Source organism: Euprymna scolopes, chromosome 45, assembly GCF_053919585.1.
Source record: "Euprymna scolopes isolate OS-2025 chromosome 45, ASM5391958v1, whole genome shotgun sequence".
Classification (NCBI taxonomy): domain Eukaryota; kingdom Metazoa; phylum Mollusca; class Cephalopoda; order Sepiida; family Sepiolidae; genus Euprymna; species Euprymna scolopes.
The window spans coordinates 37,162,735-37,185,289 of record NC_136526.1 but is presented as its reverse complement, the minus strand read 5'-3'; the positions used below and the strand labels follow the sequence as shown (position 1 = coordinate 37,185,289).

The 22,555-nt window shown below is 28.7% G+C and overlaps 1 protein-coding gene across 4 annotated transcripts in view; it reads left to right on the top strand.

Annotated features, from left to right (window-relative positions):
* LOC145269449 (glyoxalase domain-containing protein 4-like) overlaps positions 1–22,555 on the top strand; it is a 119,704-nt gene that overhangs the window by 33,104 nt on the left and 64,045 nt on the right. The window contains exon 1 of one of the 4 annotated variants that reach the window (XM_080125124.1): positions 8,597–8,747. The exons of 1 other annotated variant lie outside the window; for it this stretch is intronic. Coding sequence is in view for 1 of the 3 variants with exons in the window: in XM_080125121.1 (XP_079981247.1) it covers positions 17,016–17,152 (137 nt within the window). In the remaining 2 variants the exon portion in view is untranslated. Of the gene's footprint in view, positions 1–8,596; positions 8,748–16,918; positions 17,153–18,552; positions 18,653–22,555 lie in introns of those variants that run through there. 2 more of the 4 variants (XM_080125121.1, XM_080125126.1) reach the window with 2 other exon arrangements.

Genomic DNA, 22,555 nt, shown 5'->3' with positions numbered 1-22,555 from the left:
GATGAGTAATTTTATATAATTTTAGATTAGTAATTTTATATAATTTTAGATGAGTAATTTTATATAATTTTAGATGAGTCATTTTATATAATTTTAGATGAGTAATTTTATATAATTTTAGATGAGTAATTTTATATAATTTTAGATGAGTAATTTTATATAATTTTAGATGAGTAATTTTATATAATTTTAGATGAGTAATTTTATATAATTTTAGATGAGTAATTTTATATAATTTTAGATTAGTAATTTTATATAATTTTAGATTAGTAATTTTATATAATTTTAGATGAGTCATTTTATATAATTTTAGATGAGTCATTTTATATAATTTTTAGATGAGTCATTTTATATAATTTTAGATGAGTAATTTTATATAATTTTAGATGAGTAATTTTATATAATTTTAGATGAGTCATTTTATATAATTTTAGATGAGTAATTTTATATAATTTTAGATGAGTAATTTTATATAATTTTAGATGAGTAATTTTATATAATTTTAGATGAGTAATTTTATATAATTTTAGATGAATAATTTTATATAATTTTAGATGAGTAATTTTATATAATTTTAGATGAGTAATTATATATAATTTTAGATTAGTAATTTTATATAATTTTAGATGAGTAATTTTATATAATTTTAGATGAGTAATTTTATATAATTTTAGATGAGTAATTTTATATAATTTTAGATGAGTAATTTTATATAATTTTAGATGAGTAATTTTATATAATTTTAGATGAGTAATTTTATATAATTTTTAGATGAGTAATTTTATATAATTTTAGATGAGTAATTTTATATAATTTTAGATGAGTAATTATATATAATTTTAGATGAGTCATTTTATATAATTTTAGATGAGTAATTTTATATAATTTTAGATGAGTCATTTTATATAATTTTAGATGAGTCATTTTATATAATTTTAGATGAGTAATTTTATATAATTTTAGATGAGTAATTATATATAATTTTAGATGAGTCATTTTATATAATTTTAGATGAGTAATTTTATATAATTTTAGATGAGTCATTTTATATAATTTTAGATGAGTAATTTTATATAATTTTAGATGAGTAATTTTATATAATTTTAGATGAGTAATTATATATAATTTTAGATGAGTCATTTTATATAATTTTAGATGAGTAATTATATATAATTTTAGATGAGTAATTTTATATAATTTTAGATGAGTAATTTTATATAATTTTAGATGAGTAATTATATATAATTTTAGATGAGTCATTTTATATAATTTTAGATGAGTAATTTTATATAATTTTAGATGAGTCATTTTATATAATTTTAGATGAGTCATTTTATATAATTTTACATGAGTAATTATATATAATTTTAGATGAGTAATTTTATATAATTTTAGATTAGTAATTTTATATAATTTTAGATGAGTAATTTTATATAATTTTAGATGAGTAATTATATATAATTTTACATGAGTAATTTTATATAATTTTAGATGAGTAATTATATATAATTTTAGATTAGTAATTTTATATAATTTTAGATGAGTAATTTTATATAATTTTAGATGAGTAATTTTATATAATTTTAGATGAGTAATTTTATATAATTTTAGATTAGTAATTTTATATAATTTTAGATGAGTAATTTTATATAATTTTAGATTAGTAATTTTATATAATTTTAGATGAGTAATTTTATATAATTTTAGATGAGTAATTATATATAATTTTACATGAGTAATTATATATAATTTTAGATGAGTAATTATATATAATTTTAGATTAGTAATTTTATATAATTTTAGATGAGTAATTTTATATAATTTTAGATGAGTAATTTTATATAATTTTAGATGAGTCATTTTATATAATTTTACATGAGTAATTATATATAATTTTAGATGAGTAATTATATATAATTTTAGATTAGTAATTTTATATAATTTTAGATGAGTAATTTTATATAATTTTAGATTAGTAATTTTATATAATTTTAGATGAGTAATTTTATATAATTTTAGATGAATCATTTTATATAATTTTAGATGAGTAATTTTATATAATTTTAGATGAGTAATTTTATATAATTTTAGATGAGTAATTTTATATAATTTTAGATGAGTAATTTTATATAATTTTAGATGAGTAATTTTATATAATTTTAGATGAATAATTTTATATAATTTTAGATGAGTAATTTTATATAATTTTAGATGAATCATTTTATATAATTTTAGATGAGTAATTTTATATAATTTTAGATGAGTAATTTTATATAATTTTAGATGAGTAATTTTATATAATTTTAGATGAGTAATTTTATATATTTTTAGATGAGTAATTATATATAATTTTAGATGAGTAATTTTATATAATTTTAGATGAGTAATTTTATATAATTTTAGATGAGTAATTTTATATAATTTTAGATGAGTAATTTTATATAATTTTAGATGAGTAATTATATATAATTTTAGATGAGTAATTTTATATAATTTTAGATGAGTAATTTTATATAATTTTAGATGAGTAATTTTATATATTTTTAGATGAGTAATTTTATATAATTTTAGATGAGTAATTTTATATAATTTTAGATGAGTAATTTTATATAATTTTAGATGAGTAATTTTATATAATTTTAGATGAGTAATTTTATATAATTTTAGATGAGTAATTTTATATAATTTTAGATGAGTAATTTTATATAATTTTAGATGAGTAATTTTATATAATTTTAGATGAGTAATTATATATAATTTTAGATGAGTAATTTTATATAATTTTAGATGAGTAATTTTATATAATTTTAGATGAGTAATTTTATATAATTTTAGATGAGTAATTTTATATAATTTTAGATGAGTAATTTTATATAATTTTAGATGAGTAATTTTATATAATTTTAAGATGAGTAATTTTATATAATTTTAGATGAGTAATTTTATATAATTTTAGATGAGTAATTATATATAATTTTAGATGAGTAATTTTATATAATTTTAGATGAGTAATTTTATATAATTTTAGATGAATCATTTTATATAATTTTAGATGAATCATTTTATATAATTTTAGATGAGTAATTATATATAATTTTAGATGAGTAATTTTATATAATTTTAGATGAATCATTTTATATAATTTTAGATGAGTAATTTTATATAATTTTAGATGAGTAATTTTATATAATTTTAGATGAGTAATTTTATATAATTTTAGATGAATCATTTTATATAATTTTAGATGAGTAATTTTATATAATTTTAGATGAGTAATTTTATATAATTTTAGATGAATCATTTTATATAATTTTAGATGAGTAATTTTATATAATTTTAGATGAATCATTTTATATAATTTTAGATGAGTAATTTTATATAATTTTAGATGAGTAATTATATATAATTTTAGATGAGTAATTTTATATAATTTTAGATGAATCATTTTATATAATTTTAGATGAGTAATTTTATATAATTTTAGATGAGTAATTTTATATAATTTTAGATGAGTAATTTTATATAATTTTAGATGAGTAATTTTATATAATTTTAGATGAGTAATTTTATATAATTTTAGATGAGTAATTTTATATAATTTTAGATGAGTAATTTTATATAATTTTAGATGAGTCATTTTATATAATTTTAGATGAGTAATTTTATATAATTTTAGATGAGTCATTTTATAAAATTTTTAGATGAGTCATTTTATATAATTTTAGATGAGTAATTTTATATAATTTTAGATGAGTAATTATATATAATTTTAGATGAGTAATTTTATATAATTTTAGATGAGTCATTTTATAAAATTTTAGATGAGTCATTTTATATAATTTTAGATGAGTCATTTTATAAAATTTTTAGATGAGTAATTTTATATAATTTTAGATGAGTCATTTTATATAATTTTTAGATGAGTAATTTTATATAATTTTAGATGAGTCATTTTATATAATTTTAGATGAGTAATTTTATATAATTTTAGATGAGTAATTTTATATAATTTTAGATGAGTCATTTTATATAATTTTAGATGAGTCATTTTATATAATTTTTAGATGAGTTATTTTATATAATTTTTAGATGAGTCATTTTATATAATTTTTAGATGAGTCATTTTATATAATTTTTAGATGAGTCATTTTATATAATTTTTAGATGCGTCATATTATATAATTTTAGATGAGTAATTTTATATAATTTCTAGATGAGTCATTTTATGTAATTTTTAGATGAGTCATTTTATATAATTTTTAGATGAGTCATTTTATATAATTTTTATGTGAGTCATTTTATATAATTTTTAGATGAGTCATTTTATGTAATTTTTAGATGAGTGATTTTATATAATTTTTAGATGAGTCATTTTATATAATTTTTATGTGAGTCATTTTATATAATTTTTAGATGAGTCATTTTATATAATTTTTATGTGAGTCATTTTATATAATTTTTGATTGTCATTTTATACAATTTGAAAACAAAATTTGAAGAATATGAAAATGGCGTCAAGCTTCACTTATCAGTAAAACAATGGCAAATTTGTTTTTCGCAAATAAAAAACAAACTGCTTGAACAATGTTTGTGATTTTTGGAATATGCTATCTTCATTCCATGACAAGTAGGTACGCGATAAAAAATTTGGTGCTTCTACATTATTGAAAAATGATTTTGTAGTCGATAAATTGAGTTTTCAGATAAAAACCAATGGTTTCAACTGATTTTTTTAAAGATTTTCAGTTCGAATAAGTTACAATTGTAGCTTCCAAATTATGCAGTCGAAATTACCTGAATATTACTGTAGTTTGCGGTGTGTGTTATTCTGTCTGTTATTGACATAGCTGAGCTGAAGGTCCACTGCACCCAGGCTGTCCACTTCAGAGGTTCAGTCCACTAGATAATTGAGATTGGGACTAGAGTAGCCTGGTGTTGGTGGTGCAAACTCCAAAAAAATAAAAATAAAAATATATGTCTAAAATGGAGTTGAACAATCAAACAAAGATGACCGAGGCAGAGAATAAATTTTATACAAAATTTATTTTTTCAAAATCGTAAATAAGTGAAAAGAGAAGAAAGTTTCTTCTTAATTGAGTGTCTCTTCCTGTGACTGAGGTAATAAAATAATAAAATGTTCTTTATGAAATGAAGCAGGAAACGTCAAAGTTCTTGGTTAAAATAAACCAGTCCTTTTTTAGGAATAATTAAACAGCATAAAAGTCCATCGCTTACTTCAGCCAAGAATCAGAAAAGGGTAAAGAGTCCATCTCGCGTCGAGAAATAAATGATAGGTGCACACGAGTTCGAGTTTAATGTCAACGATGACAGAGTCAAGCTGTTTGTTCATGGTATGCTGTGCTGGCGTCGACTGACTGGTTTTAGCGCAAAATGCCCCTTTTATAGATTTAAAACCGGCTCCACGGAAGCTGTCGGAAAAAATATTTTTGAAATTTATTTTCTTCATAATCCGATTGGATGAATAAAAACCCAACATCTTTGTGACGTAAGGTGCTTTGGAAGACGTTCGCGTGAAAAGGCAGAGTTTTAGTTTTTATGCCCACAGAATTTGCGTGGGTGTAGAAAGGAAATGCCCGTATAGCTGAAACGATCTTTATACAGTCGTGTGCGTAACTGGATTTTACAGTTGGAGAGCACACACGCACTGCACGCCATTATTCTGTTTGAGTAGATCTCGCTGTTCTTTGCCGTGACGACTGCGAGGCTACGATAGGTATCTTTTCCAGCCAGATGCCCAGTTGTTTCTTGAAAGTGTCGGGGGAACCACTCCTTATATACAGTTGAATGTTCTTGTATCACTGTAGGCAAAGCTGTGGGGGATGAGGGACTTGATCTTCTGTGTAGTCCTAGGTGTTTTTTTTTTTTTTTTTACTTGAGGGTCACCATTTATCAAGACCTGAAGGCCACTCAGGGATAAGGGTTATTGCGTGTACAGTAATTAATGAGATAGTATTGTAGTAATCATTAGTATTGGGAGGTTTTGATAGAATCTTACTTAAGGGGGCGATTTGTCAGGACTTTGTTTATGTTGGACTTAAAAACGTCCAAGTTGTAGTCAGGTGGGAAACAGGCAAGCGGCAGAGAATTCCATTGGTATGCAGTTCTAAGAAAGAAGCTTTGCTCATGGAATTTGGATTTAGGCACAGATAAAGAGTGGGGAAAATTATTGGCAGTAGTTTCAGCCAGACGGGTGTTTCTCGTGAAAGATTGGCGAGGGGGACGAAGGATTGGAGCTCAGACGAGCACCTGCCATGGAAATAACGATAAAACAAAGACAAACTCGCAACGTCTCTTCTGTGGGAGAGAGGTTGCAGGGAAGAGAAAAGGGCATCCCCCACTAAACCACGAAGACTATTTTGTACTCTGTCAAGGCAGGATAGGCTGTTTTTAGCAGCTCCTGCCCAGATGTGGCAGCAGTTTTTATATAGCACAGCCTTCCATTTACTGAATTATTTTAAAAAAAAGAAAAACAACTTTAATCATCTTAGCAGGTGAAAAATTGCCTCCATTTTTGTTTAATTCGAACAGAAAATTACCTCCCTTTTGTAACTCTCTTGTGTCTTTCAATCGTTTTCACCAAATTCTATTTTTATTTTCTTTAATAAATAATTTTCTCCCTTATCGATTTTCGTAATTTTTGGATATAATCATCTTTAAAATACAAGGAATACGTAAATATTATTGTTTTCATGTGAAATTCAGTTTTACGATTTCCAAAAATCTCATCCCAATTCTGTAGAAGCGCCAAAGATATTTCTTCATTTTTGCTTAGCGTCCAAAGTGCCAATCTGAATAAGCACCCTCTATTTTCCTTTGATGTGTACCAATATTTTTCCGGCAACGTATAAAAATTGTGGTCATGGAAGAAAGCAAGAAAAAAAAAATCTGTTTATGCATTAAAAGTAGTTTTATATTGTTTTTTGTTATTTCTTATTAAATGAGGAGTCCTTTCCATTAAAAATACAATTAGTATTATGCATCTAAAATTGAGAAAAAACAAACCTGAGAAGTGTAAACATTATGTAAAGTAGCTGCAATAAAACAAAATGGCCACTAAATTTTACCTGCTGTTGTGTTTATCTAATAACAAGACTGAGTGATAACTGCATTTCTCAATTTTAGATGCGTATTACTAACTGAAATTTTAATCAAAATAGTAATCTATAACGAAAACAGGATAAAACTATTTTGGCAAATTCGGAAGGTTATTTCATTGCTTTAAGGGAGGTAACTCTATTTTACTAAGAATTGTAAGAAATTTTTTTTTTCTTAACTGCTTCATTTAATGTAACAAAGTTTTATAAAATTAATAAAAAATTTAAAATTAATAAAAAATTCAAAATTAATAAAAAATTTAAAATTAATAAAAAATTTAAAAATGCGACGATATTGTAATTTTTGTTAAACAAAACATTCGAGTAAGAAAAAATAGTTTTTTTAGTAAAATAGTTACCTCCCTTACAACAATGAGTTAAGCTTCCATATTGCTACTACTTTTAATGCTTGAACAGATTTTTTCATACATTTGTAGGACTGACCTGAGTCATCCCAAAAAGCCAAGAAGTAGGACGAAAATAATACCATTCCCCAAAATAATAGTTTCTTAGCCTTTCTCTTTCTTTCTTTGTTGCTTAGCAACTAGCAGGGGTCAGGTCGAAAAGTAGGTCGTCAGTTGCCAACCTGCGTGTTAAAAGACTTTTTCGTCACCTCTCCCTCCTACTCCTATACTGTTTCTTTCTCTCTCTCTTTCTCCTTAACTAAGCCCCAGCCAGCATGACAGGCAAGTAGCCAGTACACGTTTAGCCACCAAACTAACAGGACGTACGTTGTCGGCCAACCTTATTAACAAGAGGTGTACTCTCTCCAACATGTAAAAAAAGGCAAATAAAGTTCTTTGTTTTTAAAGATTAACATTGGTATTACTTTTATCATTCCAAACTGCCACTAATAAAGACAAGTGCCAGCCAGTGTTACACATTCTTCCATGACGGCGATTTTTATAAATTGCCATTTTTCCATCACAAGTAAGTATTTCCTGAATCTTATTTATTTATTGATTCACATCGTCGGGGGGGGGGGGTTCCGGACGTAAAATACGCTTAAGTATGATATTTTAATTTTTCCAGCTTTCATATATATTATTATTATAGAGTCGTGATTTCAAAAGTTTAAAAAAAAAAGTATTTGGGTGCCATCAGCTAGAATCGAAATCAAAACTGTATCATTCAAAGCTGGTGACGTTACCACTGTACCGACGTGACACGCATAAGAATTGATTAAAAATTAAAATTAAAAATAAACCAAGACGAATGTACAAAATGTATAACGATTTTATTCGATTTTGACCTATTTTTAACCCCTTAAAAACTTTTTTCACCGGCTAAAGAGTAAAGACTCATAAAAGACCGGTCCGTAAAACATCCAATTATTTGAGTCCCCTAGCGCCGCTCTGCGACTTTCAGTTTCGGAGGAGACAGAGTTTGAAAATATGGAGACAGACAGACAAACATATAGCCTTTTATATATTAGAATTATGGGCGAAAACCAAGTGATATGAGCGAGATATTCCAACAGACTTTATAGTAAAATTGAACCAGAAATCCAGAACGTTTTCTATCAGTTCTCTCCCCTGAATTACATCTCTCCCACTCTCTATACACACTCCCTCTTCGTCTTCCTCTAATTTCGTACAGTAACACTTTTTTTGCGTGTTCCGTAAACAAAAGGTGATATTTTGTTTTTATTTCTCATTTAATGATCGATTTTTCTGGTACTTTTGTAGTTTACGGACTGTGTTATTCTTCTGACAAATTGAATACAAGTTTACAGTAGTTTTCGTTTATTTTAGTAAATTTTTTGGGTGAAGGTACAGAATAGTCTCTCCTCGTGTTAAGAATGGTTTTCTAAATACGGTCAATTTTTACGACGTGCTCTAGCTCTACCCCAACCTCTCCATATTAAGAACAGCTTTCGGAATAACCCCCACCCCAAGCTCGAAAGCCGTTCTTAACATGAGGAGGTTGGGTATTCCGAAAGCCATTCTTAACAAGGGGTGGTTGGGGGTGTTTATACTACGCCGGGGCATACCGTAAAAGGCGGACCTGTACGAGAGTGCCCCCCACCCCCTAAAAATGCGTTTTTTTTTTTTTTTTTTTTTTTTTAACCATTCTCTTAAAAACTTCTTTTCGACTAAAAAGTATCATAATAGCAGAAAACAATTGTGAAAAAGAAAATTTAATGACTTTTAAGAAGGGAGTTCACTTTCTTGCTATAACGTTCGGGTTTGTATTACTGTACACATAGATTCGAAAAAGTTGTCAAAAAACAAATATATAACAAATAAATGTTATTAAAAGCAAGCTAAGTTACTTTTCTACCAAACTGGATATATTTTTCGTGTTTTTATTCAATGTAACATGTTTATTCAGCTCGAAAAACATACATTGTTTACCGATGTATTGAAAATTCAAAATGGCGCCCGACTCTCTCTTTAACACGGTAAGTTCGGGAAAAGGTGTTATAAATAATAAACTAGACAAAATACTATTAAAAAACCACCGAATATATGTCAACCTATGTCACGGTAACATATAATGAGCGAATTTCTAACAGTATTTGGTATAGTTTTATATTTATAGCACCTTTCCCAAACTTATCGTGTTAAAGAAAGAGTCGGGCGCCATTTTGACTTTTCCAATACATCGGTAAACACTATGTTTTTCGAGCTGAATAAACATGTTACATTAAATAAAAACACTGAAAACATATCCAGTTAGGTAGAAAAGTAAATTATCTTGCCTTTGATAACATTTGTTTTTTGACAACTTTTTCGAATCTATGTGTACAGTAATACAAACCCCAATTTTCCATTAAAATAGAGCCGAATATACTAAAGATCAACTTTGGAAGGGTGAGTCTTTAGTTGGTTTAGTGTTGCACATTTTGACCGAAAAAAAAAAAAAAAAAAAAACGTATACAATATTATTTTGAGGAAGTGACAATCTGGTTGGTGCTTATGCAGAGAAGGTACCGTGCTATTTTTTAAATAATATTTTCAAGTTTTACGGTAACGTTTGTTTATTAAATTGTTAGGTGAAAGTACAATATAGTTGTAAAACCTAATCCCCTCCTCATGTTAAGAATGACTTTCTAAATAATGTTATTATTTCAGCACGTTACCTTCTCTGCATAAGTAGCATTGCGAAAATTGTTTTTACTAAATATTTAAAAAAAAAGATTAAATTTGGAAAATTACTTTTGGTTGAGTTTGGATTTTCGGTAAAAGTGCAGAATAGTTAACAGTCGAGTTACTTTGAAGATTTCAGCTTTAAGACGGATGTCTTTAAAACAGCATCAGGTTCTTTTCAGGCGATTCATGCCTTTGTTTACATCGAACTTTTTAAAATCAAAATCCATAAAAATAAACATTTGATTAAAAAGGTTCATAAATATTTATTTTTTTGGTGCAGCTTAGATAAGTAGGTCCCGCAGACGAGCCTCGTTCTGACATTCGGAAAATTTAGGTTAACAACCGGTGAAGCTACCGAAAAATAACCCTTTTGAATGAAGATGGATATAAACAAAATATTTTTGAAATTAATTTCTTAATTTTATTTAAAAACATTCCTGCTTTCCAGCTTACTACAATATGGTTGTCTTCAAGTCTAACGTAAACAAGTTTTTGATGAGCCGTTCCATATAAGTTAACAAATTTACCGAATTTCCATTACTAACAATTATTATGTTGTCCAATTTTTACTGTACACCCTTTAACCCTTATCCTCGAGTGGCCTCTTGGGCTTGATAAGTGGTGATGCCTATGTAAAAAAAATATATAGATATATATATATAAACAAAATATTTTAGAAAATAATTTCTTAATTTTAAATAAAAATTGATTGTAAAGAAAATTTTTTTGGAAATAATGAAAAATATTGTAAAGTATTTTATGTAGATGGTTCTTATAATAAGGGGGGGGGGCTCAAACCACGACCACCGAGATATAGAAGGCCTGTTAACTGAAAAATGCCTGCAGGCGATGTACATAAGATTTGTCAAACTATCAGTAGGTGTATCAGAATTTTGGGGGAATTTTTGACACCCCAACACAAAACTGCGAATAAAATATGAAAAAACTCGTAATTTTTCTTATTTAAGTGGGTCGTTTTATACTTCCAAAATAAACTATTAAAGTTGTTTAAAAAATAATAGAAATATTATTTTTTATTTAAAAAAAAACAGTGTTTACAAAGTGCCTGCGTGCGTTCAGGCAGCCATTTTTTTTACGTAATGAAATCAATTGAATTTTACGAGTTAAAATATTTTTCAATTTTTAAACTTTAAAAATCTATAAAAAATTTTCTATTGGTTCAATTTTTACGATATTTTCAGAGTCAATGTGAAATTTTATGCTCTTTCCAATAAACCGAATATAATATTTTAGACAAACGTTTTCTTTTTAATTCACCCCCCCCCTTTGGAAATGTCTATTAAAATTGAAATAATTAATTTACTCACCAAAGTTTTATGTATCACAAATTGAAGATAAAAGATCAATAGATAAAATATTCAAATTTAAAACAAAAAAAAAAAGTTTTTTGCAAATTTACCTGTAAAGTCTGAAGTGTAAATCCTTTTTTTTTTTCTAAAACCACGTTGTTTTTTGTTTTTTTTAAGTGGAAGCTTATTTTATGCTTAGAATTTTCCAGTCAATATTGGACGCTGAGTACATTTTTTTCTATTTCATTCAATGTTTTCATTTTTTAGATATTTTTTTTTAATTTTTCACTCGATAAAAAAGAATGAAAATATAATGAATCAAAAATTTATGTGTTTCTTTGAGAAAAGAAAAAAAAAATCCTTGAGTTTTTTTTCTTTTTTAAGGCAAAAACTTATAAGTAAAATTTGACTATTTTGAAACTATGGGAACACATATTTCTTCAGGCACAAGGCTAGAAGGCTAACGTGAACGTGTGATTTTTACTACCTTCTGTCCATCCGTAGTTCTAAACAAGGACAAACAGCTACTTCCGGTTTTTCGATAAAGTCGTAAAAATGCTTGCGTAATCACACTTTTTTCAAACAGTCGTTTAAAAAATTCTTTTATTTAAAAAATAAATGGAATTTAAAATATAAATGTTGATAAATTCTGAACAATGAAGAATGGAACTAAACATTCAATAATATTTTTTATAGGTAAGTGATTTTTTTCGAATTTATATCGATTTTTTTATAAACGAAGTAAGTAAAATTTCGTTGATTTTCTTCAAATCTTTTTTAAAGAAAACCGATTTAAAAAAATAAATATTGCATAATTTACTATTAAACCTGTTATTTTTTTAAAATTTGGTCTTTGCTCCTTTAATTGAAAAAGAAATTTAAGGTTTGAATTACATTTTTCAAGTAGTTATAAGCTTGTAAAGATAGGAGGTCGAATTATTCAATATTTTTTTTCATGCATTCTTAAGATCGGTTTCTGACACTGCTAAACTGTCACTGTTACTATATGAGGGAATTTTAAAAAAGATTTAAATCATGTTAAAAAAGAAAATAAAAGGAACCCAATTCGATTAATAATTGAACTGAACTTTATTCAATATAAAATATAATCTATGTAAAATTACGTAATTTTAAAGCAATATACAATCTAATAATGATAAAACTGAATTATGAATTTAGGGAACAAACAATTAAAGAAACATATTAAACACAAACATTTCTTAGCCTTCGGAACAAGATCACAGTGTAGTATCTGTTTTGATGTTACACTTCATCTTTTCTGTCCTCGGTTGGTGGAGGAGAAATCTTTCATGACTGAGATTATTTTTCTTCCTATCCAGAGTGCTCCTTATTGGGAAGCTGGATTTTCCGCACAAGATTTATGTTGAAATATTTAAATAATTATTACTTTTAATACAGAAATTATATTTAAAGTTTTGGTTTTCTGTTCTTCTATGTGCATTTTTTTCCCATATTTTTCATCAAAATGTGTAGCGTGTTTTCATCAGTGACATGGTTAGGAATCCTATACTCTGCTATAGTCTTCATTTTCATATCAGTGCAGAATTAGGAGTGTCAGAATTCGCCATTAAAAAAAGTGACTCCCTATCTTTTAAAGCTTATAACAATATGAATAATATAAATTAAACCCTAATTTTTTTTCGATAAAAGGAGCAAAGATCAAAATTTAAAATAAAAGGTTTTATCAAAAAATATACAATATATTTTTTTAAATCGGGTTTCTTTAAGAAAGATTTCACGAAATTCAACGTATTTTAACTTAATCTGAAAATAATATATATATATAAATTCAAAAAAATCACTTACCTATATAAAATATTAGGCACCGCCAAAAATGGCCGCAAAATCAAGTTGTTGTTGTTTTTTAAAACGAAATTACATTTATTAAAATCCATTATTTCTGAGTAACTTTTTTTTTTCCAGAAAGATAAAACCCTGAATTTTATCATATAGAAAACAGAATAATGGAAAACTTTTTCTACTATTTTTAATTAAATTTTAAATGTTAAATATTCCCAAAAAGTTAACAATTGACATTTTTTGTCTTGCACAAAAAACGTACATAAATATTTAAAAAAAAAAAGGTTTTTGAAATAATTAATTTATTTATTTATTGTCTAAGTAAGATTTAGGATGATTTTCTAAGAGAATATGCAAAAATATTATAATATAAGTACCTGGATTTCAAATAATTCCACTTATTCATATATGTAACCAGTTATTTCGCGTCAATCTAGAGTCTAGATCGACACTGTTTACGTTTGCGTTTGATAAGAAACAAACTATGGAAAACCAAACAGGCCAAAAAAACTTATTTTTCAGTGACGAAAATTTCAATGTATTATTAAGCTGAGGCTGGCCAGTACCAGATGGGTGACCATTTGTATGAGTTTGGTTTTTAATGTGTATGTGTGTGGGGCCAGGCTCCCCAAAATGGGGGGGGGGGGGCAATTTAAAGCAGAATAAAAAAAAAATTATTTCAGCGCGTTTGGTCCACCGTAGTCAAAAGGCGGCAAACGTTTTCAAACGGGATAAAAAAAATGATGCTATTTTTAACACAAAGGGCACAATATTTATCGAATTTTTTTTTTTGGTATCGATTCTTCAAAGCATGCCCTATTTAAGAATGGTCATGCATTATTCGGCTCGCTAAAAAAAAATTGTTAATTTATCAAAGATTTTAAAATGGCTTTTTTCGTATAAATATTAAAAAAAAATTTTTTTTGTTTTGCTTAACTTAAATTAATTATTTTACTTAACATATTCACCGAATTTCACACTTCAAAACTCAAAAGCGGGGTAATTAAACACAATCGAAGTTCTGATATTCAGACGTCAAAATAAGGTAGGCAAACAATTTTTTTTTTTTTTTTAATCTATAATTCTGTCCCTTACAACAACACAATATGTTTTGTTCAGTTTCAGATGATTATTTTAAGCATATTTGTTCACACTTCAAAACAAAGGGGGGTTTTGTAAGCAAAAAAAAAAATATATATAAATATCGTTTATGAAAAATAAGTACACCTTTATAAAGTTCATTCTTCTCTTAATAATCGCTGAAAATTTCGTATTGATCGGATAATTACCTGATTTTTGGTAGATTTTTAAAAAGACGGTCCGTCAAAAAGTACTGACCTGCCCCCCCCCCCCCCAGTTTTGGTGGTGCCTATAAAATATTAATCAATGGATGCTTTCATTCTTCATTTATGATAATTTTTCCATATTTATATTTTATATTCCATGTATTTTTTAAAATAAAAGAATTTTTTTAAACAACTATTTGAAAAGACCACCATTACGTAAGCATTGTTACGGTGTTAGCGAAGTGTCGAAGCAGTGTTTCTTCCTGTTTTGAAATACGGATGGATAGAAGGATGTAAAAACAACACATACACGTTAGCTGTCTAGCCTTGTGCGTGTAGAAATATGTCATCATAATTGAAAATAATCACATTTTACTCATTAGTTTTTGCCTTTAAAAAAAAAAAAACACTCGAGGAATTTTCAGTTTTTTTTTTCTTTTCTCAAAGAAATATATGAGTTTTTGATTTCATATATTTTATTTCTTCTTTATGGAGTGAATTTTTTTTTTAAATATCTAAAAAAAAAAACATTGAATTAAATAGAAAAAATTATCGTAATTCTACGAAATTTTCGGGCAATATAACAAGATTATAAGGTTTCACTTAAAAAAAAAATTCAACATGGTTTTTAAAAAAGGTTTTAAACTTTGGACTTTACAGGTAAATTTGCAAATAACTTTTTTTTTCTTTTTAAATTAGCTTATTTTATTTATTGATCTTTTATTTTTAATTTCTGCTATATAAATTTGAGGTGATAAAATTAATTATTTTCATTTGAATTAGACATTGCAAAATGGGGGGGTGAATTTAAAAAAATGCTTGTCTAGAATATTATATTTGGTTTATTGGAAAGAGCATGAAATTTCACATTGACCCTGAAAATTAATTGAATCAATGGAAAAATTTTGATAGATTTTTAAAGTTTAAAAATTGAAACAAATTTAACTCGTGAAATTCAATTGATTTCATTACGTAAAAAAATGGCTGCATGAACGCGCACAGGCACTTTGTAAACACTGTTTTTTTTTAAAATAAAAAATTATGTTTCTATTATTTTTTAAACAACTTTAATAGTTTATTTTCGAAGTATATGCCATAAAGAAAATCAACAACCCATTTTTAAAAAGAGAAATTATGAGTTTTTTTTTTTTTTATTCACAGTTTTATGTTAGGGGTGTCCAAAATTCCCCCAAAATTCTGATACTCCCAGTGCAGAATACATGAATATGGAAATGAAGTTCACATAATTACTAAAAGACAATCATACTATAATGTGGACATCGGTTAAAAAACTAATAAAATATAGTAAACATCTACGATATTAAATCAGGGTGGTGGTGGATTTGGGAAGGGACATTATTATTATTATTATTATTGGCTCATATGGAGCTTTCACACAAGTCAGCAAACGATCTGGTTGGAGACCTGTGGTGTTCTCTAGAAGCTGAGTGACAACAAGTCTCCTCAGACGTCCAGCTCTCTCCTCCTCCATCGATAGCATTGCATCATCGCAACAGCCGCTTACCATTGATTTCTCGCTGGCAGTGGCCATTGGTTTATACTGGAATTTGAGTGGCACTAAGCCTCCCCAAGATCCCAGTTCTCTTCGCACTTGTCCAGCGGAGGTCTGGCCAGTGCTCCCTCCTCAGGCTTTCCATCCTCCTTGACTCTTCTCGGCTCTTTGGTATCAGTTTTCTATTGGGGGAACGGTGGTGAAACAATGGAGGGATGCATGATGGGGGTGTAGAGCATGTAGATCTGCTTCTTCGTTATATTGTCTTGTGTTATTCTCTGCATTCAAGGGTTTTCCTTAATATTTCAGCCGTTTTCCTTATCGTTAGGTGTTGTATTTTTGCAGCCATTCCTCTGAGGCCCTGTTGGTGGGGCATTAGAATACACTGCCCCCCTGCAGAGGGTAAAAGTCCCTCAATGGGGGTCCTGGATATGACCTTAAACTATATCCAGTGGTGAGGCCCCAACTTGCGGGCTTTGGGGAGTGTGGAGCCACCCTTTAAATACCATTGCTCCCAGGTCCACTCTGACCCGGAGTGGTAGTACCTGTTAAATTAAACTATGGGTTGAATAGAAACCAACTTGAAAACAACAAAAATATTCTATTAAAAAAAATTTTCTTCAAAATAACTGGATTCGGCATTAAATAACCTGAAAAGGGTTGATATGCCGTAAAACAAAAACAACCAACCAACCATTCCTCTGATTCCAATTTCTGCCATTCTTTTTTCCAATTATTATTATTATTATTTCACTCATTAGGAGTTGTCTTACAGGCCATCATCAGTGATCGCTCACTGGCAGAAACCTGGAGACCGAGTGACAACAAGTCTCCCCAGATTTCCAGTGTTCTCCACCTCTTGACCACTTGTGCAGATGATTGAATGTTATCGCAACAGCCGTTTGTCATTGATTTGTCGTTGGCATTGGCCATTGGTGTTTCCTGGGGTTTGGGTGACAAAATGCCTCCCCAAGGTACCAGATTTGAACTGTACACTTCCAGTGGATATTTGGTTAGTATTCCTTCACCTTGGTCTTTCCATCCTCCCTGACCCTTCACAACTAGTTGGTGTAGCGCCAGTCGATGTCATCTACACCATTTTTTATTATTATTATAATGATAATAATAAGGGTGCTTGTGCAGTATACGCATGTGTATTTTAAATAGTATTTCCAAGTTAAATTAAATTTTTATGTTATCTTTTTTTCGGTTTGTCTTACTATACACATAGATTCAAAAAAGTTGTCAAAAAACAAATATATAACAAATAAATGTTATCAAAGGCAAGTTAAATTACTTTTCTACCTAACTGAATAAGTTTTTAGTGTTTTTATTTAATGTAAAATGTTTATTTGGTTCCAAAATCATAGTGTTTATCGATATATTTGAAAAAGACAAAGAAAATAAATAATTGTAACCAAAGGCAAGATAAGTCAATGTAAAAAGGGTCAGTAATGGAAGAAGCACCGGTGTCGCATGTCATATGATCTAACTGTTTAGATTTTTTTAGAACGAGGCTTGTCTGCGGGACCTACTTATCTAAGCTGCACTGTAAAACTTCTTGCATTGCCAACGTTTTTAAACAATGTTTAAAACTTATCCTTGAGTTGACCACGTTTTTAAAACAATGTTTTCTCCCCTGTTGCTAACGTTAATCTTGAAAAGGGTTGGCTGAAAGATGTCTCGATAGGGTTTTTTTTTTTTCTGCCCCACCCCTTATTTATCCCTTTTATCTAATTTATGTTTGTTAAACATACAATTAGACCTTAGGAGAAATATATATTAGAAGTGTATTTTGGTTTTCTTTTTGACAGTTTCTTTTTAATTGTTTATGTTTAAACTATAGAAAGAAAAAAAAAAAAAAAAAGTAAACCCTCAGCAATTAATAATGGCACTACATTCGGTGTTATTCAAAAGTGAGATGTATGTATAATTATCTTTTAAGTTTGAAATTTGTAATTATGTTGAAAATTTTTTTAAAGAAATTGATTTTCTGGACATCTTGCTTAACTGATGTCTAATCACCATGGGTCAAAATTAATTTAAATCTGAAATATTTTTAATTTTCGAATGGGAGGTTGTGTCCAGATTATGCAGTAAGTAATTTTTAAAATAAATTTTAGTAAAGTACATTGTCATAGTACCAATAACATGGTATAACAATATCAAATGAAAATTGGCTAGTCAAAAGCGGAAGTTTGATTTGTCAGTTTTAATGCTATATGGGTGTGACTTTTTGGAAAATGCCTCTTGTTATGATTATTATCTTTTAAGTGTAGAATTTGTGATTACGTTCGAAACTACACGTGGTTAGTCAGTAAACATGTGAAATTTCTGCAGATAAGTAGAAAAAAATGAATTTTATTGCGTTTGGTAACAGTTATTTGTGTATTTGTTTTTTTATTTTCACCTCTACAGCCTATGTTGGTTCAGCAAAATCCGGTAATGAGTTATAACGGGGAACCACACAACTTAAACTAAAGTTCCTGATATTAAAAGCGAAAAATAAAAGGTTTTGTGTAAATTATTTTTTTTTTTTTTATGTTTTTGTTTTCTCGTGTTACTCAGAAGAAAGAAAACTCAGTCATGTGAACATTTTGTTTGTTTGATTTTGTAAAGCATTGTATCCCAGTCGTTTACATCATACGGTTTTCTAAAAAAATACAAAAACAAAAAACTCAACTATTTTAGACTGTCGGAAGGTGAAACATTCTTTACGTTTCATAGACAAAGACACAATTCATGTCATACGCAAAAAAAAAAAAAAAAAAAAAAAAAAGAAATCATAATTGCACAAAAACAAAATAAAAGCAACATTAAAAAAAAATGCAATACAAAAATATCAATAAGTTTGTTTTCCATTTAACATTTCGGCACTTCTACACTATCAGAACAAAATTTTGTAGTTGATAAATGTTGTCAGATAAAAACAATGGTTTCAACAATAACAACAACCTTACTTTATTGTTTTTACGAGGGGGGGGGCTGTTTGATTATAGACAAAAAAATTTTTTTTTTTAAGATAAATTTTTACCTTATATCCACCTACACACTTTCCCTTTTTAAGATAAATTTTTACCTTATATCCACACACTTTCCCTTAAGATTATACACATTTTACACTATAGGACAAATACGAAGATGCTGTAAATTAAATAGTATTTGTCATATGGTAGAAATTATGGTGGCTTTTTTTCATTTGCTTGTTTCAATGTTTATTAACAAAAATAACTAAGATTATTAACCCAATTAAATTTTTACTTGCTAAGATTGTATTTTCATGTCTGCCTTTAGATATTAATTCTAATCTTTTTAATTTATTTCTATTAACTATTTTTGTTTTAAACACATCTAAGACAGTAAACGACCAAGTTCTCTCCAATTCTCTCTCCTCTGATCTTGAGCACGTAGTACAATTGGGAAAGGAGTGGCTGGTTACTTTTAATGCATCTAAAACCAAGCTTCTCTCTTTACATCATCAACATTCTGATCCACATCTGGCATCAATTGAAATGAATGGCTCTCGTCTTCAGGAGGCCTCAAGTTTTGACAAACTTCTGGGTTTGACCTTTACTCCTGATCTTAAATGGAACACGTACATCAAATCTGTTGCCAAGGCTGCTGGAAAAATGGTGCGATCTTTCTATCGATCCGGTAAATATCTCACTGCTGATGCTATTCTCTATCTATATAAGAGCCAGGTACGTCCAAGGATGGAATATTGTTGCCACATCTGGGCAGGAGCTGCTAGAAAGGACTTGTTCTGCGTTGATAGAGTTCAAAATAGACTTCGTAGCCTCGTAGGAGATGTCCTTTTCTCTTCCTTGCAACCTCTATCTCACAGAAGAGATGTTGCGAGTTTGTCTCTGATGTATCGTTATTTTCATGGAAGGTGTTCAACTGAGCTTCAATCTATGGTCCCCCCTCGCCAAACTTTCACAAGAAACACTCGTCTAGCTGTACACACTATCAATAATTCCCCCCACTCTTTATCTGTGCCTAAACCTAAACGTAGATTCCATGAACAAAGCTTCTTTCTTAGAACTGCATGCCTGTGGAATTGTCTTCCGTTTTCCTGCTTTCCGGCTGACTACAATATGGTTGTGTTCGAGTCTAACGTAAATAAGTTCTTGATGAGCCGCTCTATATGAGTTATCAAATTTACCAAATTTTCATTACTAATGATTACTATATTGTCCACTGTCTACTGTACACTCTTTAACCCTTATCCTTGAGTGGCCTTTTGGCCTTGATAAGTGGTGATGCCTGTGTAAAAAAAAAAAAAACTAATCTGAAATATAGTGTGTTAGGATGTAAATAAATAAATACACACAATCATATTTTGCAACATCATATTTCATTTTGCAAACGTTCTACTAATCTGTTGGCCACTTGGAATAAAAACTGACAAATCCTCCCCCAAAATATTTTCATATCATTTTAGAGAGATATATTTAAATAATTTTTTTTTCCACTTTTAGATCCATAATTTATATTTGGCGGATTTTGAACAAATCTAATTATATCCAACCGACGCTGCCAATTTTTTTTGATTGATTCATATTATTTGCATATTGGGATCCTGACATTGGTTATCAAGGTTAAATTTGTGGCAAATATTTGGACAGTCACCCGCACTACCAAAATGGGGTGTCTATTCCAAAAGCCGTTCTTAACTTGGGGATGTTGCTGGTGACCATTCTGAAAGTTGTTCTTAACATGTCGAGGTTGGGGGGAGGGTGTCTATTCCAAAAGCAATTCTTAACATAAGTGTTATGTTTGACGTTCATCTTCGTTGCCAACTGTTATGTTTGCAGGTTGAACCAAATGACGTATAAGACAATACAAATGAAGACTCAACAAACAAAGGTAGATCAATAAGAAGTGTGTTAGAAAAAGTATATTCACAGTATATTTACATAATGGTTGTCAGGTAAGAGAGTCTTGGCTGGAGAACATATCTGCTCTCGGCTCGGCCTTCGGTGGCTTCTAGTAAACACACACTCAGACTAACTGAGTCTTGCTATTTATGTGTAATATTATCCACATATGTAAATGAGTGGGTGCCACCACAACAATAAGGAAATTGGGTATTGAGCAGCAACAACAACTGTATTTTAATTTTTCTATGAGAGGAGATGGGCATGCTTTCGCTGGGCAACGCCGGTTAACGGGTCCTGCTAGTATTTAATATTTGGTCAGTGTTTACATCTAGGGAGAAATATACTTGATATAGTGGAAGATCTTGACATCCCTTGATAATGGATTACTCAGTATATAAAAGATGCTAGCAAGCAGTAACGAGGTGGAGAGGAAGTTAGTCTTGATACTACAGCATTCAAGATATGTTCGATTGTTAATATCTTATTTGTTACATTGTACCATTGTGCAATGAACTTGTTACTGAGGAACCTGGGTGCGAGGCATTGCCCGGGTGTTTGGAGGTGTATGTTGAGCAATACATTAAAAAAAAAGTGGTAGTAGGCAGGCAGGCTCGAACCCATACTACGAAGGAGGAAAAGAACATGAAAAAAAATGTGACGTGTTTACTGTTGTGCCCATTGCCAAACCGGAATTGACATAGGTTTAAATTAAGGTTAGACAATCTAAAAGAGGGGACAACTTTCGAAAATATTGGCGAAAAAAGTGTGTAACGCCTCACTCAAGAAGGTGGTTAAGGACTCTTATTTCTCTAGATTCTCGGCACATGTCGTCTAGACTTCTCTGAGGTTGTTACATGAAATCTAGTATGCTGAAAGTGAATATCGAAGCGGCAGGTAGGAAGAAAGACAACAATTGTAGTCTATCTATAGAAGCTTAATTTTCACAAAATTATGTACAAAAATGTTTTTACAATTCTCATTCAGATTTTGTAAGTTCCTTTCAAAGTCTCAAATCTCTTCACAGACAGCAACAGACGGATGGATGAGGTGGGGAGGAGTCACGTCTCTTCCCGGATTCAACAAGCAATCTGCTTCAGCTCCCAATTTCTCTGGTTTCAAACAATATCTATTTTGACATGAAATAAAATATATATATTTATCTTCTCTATCTTAAATCCTTGGGTTATCTGGCGTCACCCGGGAATACAAAGCTACCTCAGCGTAGTTCTAACACTCCTCAATGGGGAATTACGTTATAGTCTCCAGTTGAAAGTGAAGGAATTTTTCGATATTTGTCGTCCGAAGAGTCAAGCTTCAAAGCGATACTGGTCGTGTGAAAATCCGTCGCCTCTGTTGAAAGTTTTAGGCATGCATTCATGCATACATACATACATACAAACATTTAAACAGACAGGTAAGATTTATATCATAGATTATATTCCCTTATGGATATATCAAATAGTAACTCTTATTTGTATTATCTTCAAACTATTGTTCTCCTCTTGAGTGTCATTTTCACATTTCAGTCAATG